Source organism: Nematolebias whitei, chromosome 6, assembly GCF_014905685.2.
Source record: "Nematolebias whitei isolate Nwh7 chromosome 6, NemWhi1, whole genome shotgun sequence".
NCBI classification, from domain to species: domain Eukaryota; kingdom Metazoa; phylum Chordata; class Actinopteri; order Cyprinodontiformes; family Rivulidae; genus Nematolebias; species Nematolebias whitei.
Window position 1 is genome coordinate 34,018,252 of NC_056503.1, and position 6,364 is coordinate 34,024,615.

Here is a 6,364-nt window from a genome sequence, read left to right on the forward strand (position 1 = left end):
ATATATATATATATATATATATATATATATATATATATATATATATAAATATACACACACAGGAATTCCCATGGACTATGATGTTTGCAGATGGCAATGTGATCTGTGGTGAGAACAGGGGAGAGGTGGAAGAGAACTTGGCAATGTGGAAGTATGCACTTGAAAGAAGAGGGATGAAAGTCAGTCCTACTAAGACTTTCTGAGTGGCAGGGTGACACTAACAACCTCCAGCTGTTTCCCATCCTGTGTTGATGACCTCCACTGTTTAAGGCCATGGGTGTCAGCTTCTTGTTGCTGTAGCGTTACATGCCTTTTTGTATAATTTGCAGCCCCAGTGAGTTCTCCCTAGTGAAACTTTGCATTAATATTATGAAATATGTCTGTGTCTCCTGGTCTGAGTTCCTGTTACCTTCTGGTATTGTCTGTGTGGACACCTCCCTTGACAGACCTCAGCCCAAAGAAGAAAAATAAAAAATATTTCAATCCAAGCCTGCCACTCTCTCCTCACATGCACTTAACATCTCTTCACAGTGGATCTCCTGGATTCCTCTGAATCTCCATATCCTCTCTGGACCTAAAAGATACAACAGACCAAATCAAACTCAACCATTGTTCATCTCTGTCCAGCTCCTGCTTCCTGAAGCCACATGAATTAATCCTAATTGTCTTTCTACAGGTCCATGCTCAAGCCCTCAGGAGACTTACACCACCTGTAAATAAAGCACTTCTAAATCATCTTTGGTTTGCTGGTCATTTGTTGGTCAGTTTGCATACTCTAGATTTAAGTTGTCACTTCAATCATGTTAAGATGTAGGCCCAAACTAAGAAGGAAGTTGACCCATTCATCCATCCATCCATCCATCCATCCATTGGTGGCCATCATTGATTTTGATGTGACAACCCAATTTAGAAAGGAATCTACCTTATGCGGGGAAGAATGGTGGTGCAACAGGCAGAGCTGCTGTCTCTCAGTGAGCAGGTCCCTGGTTCAAATCCCGGTCCAGGGGCCTTTCTGGGTGGGATTTTTATGTTCTCTCCGTGCATGCGTGGGTTTTCTCCAGGTACTCCAGTTTCCTCACATATCAAAAACATGCATTTTAGGCTGATTGGTAACTCTAAATTGTCCCTAGGTGTGAGTGAGAGAGTGAATGGTTGTTTGTCTCGTTTGTCTGTATGTGGCCCTGTGATGGACTTGCGACCCATCCAGAGTGTACCCCGCCCCTCGCGCAGTGATTTTCGCACATGGGCACTGGCGACCCCCATGACCCAAAATGGAAGAAGCGGGTAAAAGATAATGGATGGATGGATGGATGGAGGTAATACTTATTAGAGGGCTGTAGGCTATCCTCATATCCCTCCATGTACTACACCCTGTATTTCCATAGAGACTCTCTTTTCAACATTTTTTTTATTAATAACAACCTGACTCCCAAATTAATAAATATCAGTTCAAGTCTTTAAATTGTATTATGCTTCATGGGATGCAGCCCAGTGATTTTGCTTGTTCAAATAGCATAATATCTACACAAAGGTGGCCAGAGCAGGGTTGTGCACTTTTACAGGTGTTGTTATTGGTGTCTTTCTCACAGTCTGAGGAGTCATTGTGCAAACAGAGAGGAGATCCGGAGATCCCTCAGCTCTCTAAGGAAGGAGATATTATGTTAGGAGGAATATTCTACTTTCACAGCAGCTGGAAGAACAAAGAGAACACTTACACACAAAAACCTCTACGATTGGAATGCATCAGGTAAAGTATACAAGGAGTCATTTATTTCAGTTTTGTCTATAGACACAAAATAAGGACATCATTTAGTACACTACTGTTTCTTTTTCAAAAGTAATTTCTTTCTGGTAAAACCTATTTATTATTTTTAGCATATATGTATATTTATTTATTTATTCTTTGCAAACAGTTTGAATTTCAGAGAGTTCCAGTTTGCTCAAGCCATGCGTTTTGCCATTGAGGAAATTAACAACAGTACAGAGCTACTTCCAAGTATTTCTTTGGGATACAATATCTATGATACATGTGGTTCCATTGTCAGAAGTATAAAAGTGGCACTTACATTAAACAATGGTAATGATGATGTGTCTTCAGCCTCTGAGAAGCCATGTACCAGACCTGTAGCCATAGTAGGAGAAACCTCCTCCTCTCCCAGCACAGCAATAGCTACAGTTCTTGGACCATTTCATATCCCAGTGGTGAGTATAATTGCTAAAACACAATCAAAATATATAAATATATATTTAAGCCGGCTCATAAGTTATTTTAAAATGAATGAATTAAAAATAAAAATACTTTTTATACTTTGTATTTTCTTTTTCTTTTTTTTTTCTTACAGAATTTTTTGTTTTTATTTTAGGTCAGCCATTTTGCTACATGTGCTTGTCTCAGTGATAAGACAAAGTACCCATCCTTTCTCAGAACCATACCCAGTGACTACTATCAGGGTAGAGCTCTAGCCCAGTTAGTCATACACTTTGGATGGACCTGGGTTGGAGCAATTTGCACAAATGATGATTATGGCAACAATGGCATGGCGATTTTCACAGAAACTGCAGAGCAGCTGGGCATCTGTCTGGAATATTCTGTTTCTTTCTTTAGAACTGATTCATCAGAACAATTACAAAAGATAATTGAAATAATCAAGGCTTCAACGTCTAAGGTTATTGTTGCTTTTGTCTCACATTTGGACATGGATGTGCTTATACATGAGCTGTCAATTTACAACATGACAGGATACCAGTGGGTTGGCAGTGAGTCATGGATCTTTGATTCTCAAATAGCAAAAATGGATACAAATCACATCCTGGATGGAGCTATAGGACTTTCCATCCCTAAAGTGCATGTCAGTGGTCTGAAAGAATTTGTACTGGATGTGAAGTCACTGAATTCATCAAATAATGACTTGTTTACAGAGTTCTATGAGGCATTATTCAGCTGTAAGTTCAAGCATTCACAATCAGAAGAGATTCAGAGAGAATGTACTGGACATGAGGATCTGACTGGAGTGGAAAACAGCTTCACTGACATGTCGCTCATGCCTATACTGAATAATGTCTATACTGGAGTGTATGCAGTGGCTCATGCTCTGCACAATATTCTCAAATGTAATCAAACATGTAACATTAATGTACAGTTAGATCCACTCATGGTGAGTTTATTATTAACATTAAGTATCACAAATGACATTTATAAACAAAGAAAATAGTTTGCATTGTGAAACACCAGGAACTTGAATGATGCTATGATCATGTTAGACATTAAAGCAATGTCAAAGTTTTCTCATATAAATAACACAATAAATAATATTTTAAAGGTTTTGCAGCACATTTATGAAATTCACTTCAAGCCAAAAAATGGACTTGAGGTTTATTTTAATGAAAATGGAGATCCAGCAGCAAAGTATGAGATCATAAACTGGCAGCTAAAAGAGAACAGATTAATAGATTTTACAACTGTTGGTCTTTACGATGCTTCATTACCTGAAGACAAACAACTAAATCTGCTAAAAAAATCTTTAACTTGGGCACAAAATTCAAAGCAGGTAAAGTTCATTGTAATTGGTTTTATAGTGTTATCCAACATTAAACATGAGTCTCAATGTTTACAACAGTTTATTTACATCAAAAGTTGTCAAAGTAATGTTACTTTTTTCTTGTAGGTTCCTGTGTCAGTCTGCAGTGAGAAATGTCCTCCAGGAACTCGGAAAGTTCTACAGAAGGGAAAACCTGTTTGCTGCCATGACTGTTTAAGATGTGCCGAAGGAGAAATGAGCAACTTTACAGGTTTAGTACATTTTTATGCAAGATTTGGCTATTTACTGTAGACCAAAACATAGCCTTCCAGCTTTTCTGCCAACACAGTATTTTTTTTTTCATTATTGGACAGAAGACCAATTACATTTGCTTTTTAATATCTAATGCCAGCTTCAATATGACAATTTACAGATTCTATCACCTGCATAAGATGCCCCCCAGAATCCTGGTCAAATGAAAGAAGAGATGCCTGCGTAATAAAAGAAGTTGTCTTCCTTTCATATAAAGAAGTAATGGGGATGCTCCTCACTGCAGCCTCATTATTTGGAACATGTCTGACTGCTGCTGTCGCTGTCATTTTCTTCAGACACAGAAAAACTCCTCTTGTCAGAGCAAACAACTCTGAGTTGAGCTTTTTGCTGCTTTTCTCCTTGACTCTGTGTTTTCTCTGCTCTCTGACCTTCATTGGACGTCCCTCTGAGTGGTCCTGTATGCTCCGTCACACAGCTTTTGGCATCACCTTCGTCCTCTGTATCTCCTGCGTTTTGGGGAAAACAATGGTGGTTTTGATGGCGTTTAAAGCTACACTTCCAGGCACTAATGTGATGAAACTGTTTGGGCCGACACAGCAGAGACTCAGTGTTTTGGGTTTTACTTTTATACAAGTTATCATATGTATTATGTGGCTAAAAATTTCACCTCCTTTTCCAACCAAGAATTTTGAAGAATTTAAAGATAAAATCATCTTGGAGTGTGCTCTGGGCTCAGCTGTAGGTTTCTGGTCTGTGCTTGGGTACATTGGACTTCTTGCCATATTGTGTTTCATTTTAGCTTTTCTAGCTCGGAAACTTCCTGATAATTTCAACGAAGCAAAATTTATCACCTTCAGCATGCTGATATTTTGTGCAGTCTGGATTACTTTTATCCCAGCATATGTCAGCTCTCCTGGAAAATTTAGTGTTGCTGTAGAAATATTTGCCATTCTTGCTTCTAGTTTTGGACTGCTGATTTGTATCTTCATTCCAAAATGTTACATTGTGTTGATGAAACCTGAAAAAAACACAAAAAAGATCATAATGGGAAAGGGATCTCAAAAATAATTCTAAAATAAGAGAAAAGTGTGATTGTAAAAAGCAAGTAAAATGTTTTAATTTAGCTTTTTTTTATTTTTTATTTTTGGTTAACTGTAGTAACATTTAGCTTCCTTTCTTTTATAAACAACAGATGTATCAGATTTGTGTCACATATGTAGCGGAAAATTACCACTTTCTCACATTTTACTTCTTGAGTTTGTCTGTGTAACAAATCTTGTAGTAAACTTATAGTAGAATGTCACTGAATCATTCTCATGCTTTGTGCTCCCCACAGTAAATGTTATAACTTCAACTCGTTTTGGTTTTCTGTGACATCTCACACAAATGGAACTTGTCTACAGTAGGTGAAGGGACATGTCTTCACAAAATAAAAATAAATAATAAATATTAAAATATATATGTATATATTCATTTGGACCCCCCCCCCCCCCACACACACACACACACACACACATTTACCATAAAATCTTAGTTCACCCAGCGCCCTTTCAACTTTTTTTGTGAACAAATCCATTATGCTGGTGAAGATTCTCAGTTCTCAACAAATCCATTCCACTTGATTAAAATGAAATTAATCCAGTAAATGTTCACTCTGGGTTTTCCTGGTTGCCTATAACAACTCACCACACCACATGTAGTGTTTCCTCTAGGTCACATGACTTTGCAGGGCGCTCATCTCTGAGGGTCTTTTTGTGGATGGAGTGGGGGGAGGAAGGAGAGACACGTCTGTGTTGCACGTTAGATTAGCACTATGTTAGTGCCAGCAGTTGACTGGGGTGGGGGGTTAGGATGTGTGAGCGATGTGGAGTACTAAGTCTGTAGTATATTACCTAGTGTGTATGCATTGCGCACTGCTAGCTTAGCACTACATTAGTGCTGGCAGTGAAAGAAGCAAAGCGTGCCCTATTCACACAATGAGAGCTGTTGATTGTCTACTTCTTGTTGTTACAATCATGTTAGAATGTTCCAGCCTGGACAACCAACCTAGCAAACAAATTCATGACTCCACCAACTTACAGAATAAATGAACTGATCAACACATATACACTTTGCAACAGATCCTCACCCAGCAAAGAACCACCAAGGCCAAGCAGCTGGGACGCATGATGTTTAACATCGATCAAAAGTAGGTCGCAAATTACCACTCCCTGAAAATGCATCAAAAACTCCAGCAGCAACCCAGTCCCCATACACGCCTTCACTCTTGGGATCTTCTGTAAATTGGACATTAGACCATCTGAGCTGCTTGAAGGTCACTCGGAGCAATGTGGAGTTTTTTTTGTTTGTTTTTGTTTGTTTGTTTAACAATGCAGATTAGCCTTTAATTGCGCTCCTTATACCTAAGCCTCTCAGTTCTATTTCATATAGGCTTCGCCCTTTAAGGCTGTCGCTGATGGGCTTATCCCGTTATGCAGAGCATAAGCACTGAAAAAATTTAGTCCACGCCCACCTGCTGTGTGGGCCCCACCCGGTCCGTATAAATTACGTTAAGAGCGGGAAATCGGCTCCCA

General features: G+C 38.9%; 1 protein-coding gene and 1 pseudogene across 1 annotated transcript in view; both read left to right on the forward strand.

Annotated features, from left to right (window-relative positions):
• Positions 1-1,947: 1,947 nt before the first annotated feature.
• On the forward strand, positions 1,948-4,859 carry LOC119410903 (annotated as a pseudogene).
• A 783-nt stretch (positions 4,860-5,642) lies between these two features.
• The window catches only part of LOC119410904 (extracellular calcium-sensing receptor-like), a 4,984-nt gene continuing 4,262 nt past the window's right edge, over positions 5,643-6,364 (forward strand). Inside the window, exon 1 of the mRNA XM_037677826.1 lies at positions 5,643-5,660. Within this exon, the coding sequence (XP_037533754.1) occupies positions 5,643-5,660 (18 nt within the window). The remainder of the gene's footprint in view (positions 5,661-6,364) is intronic.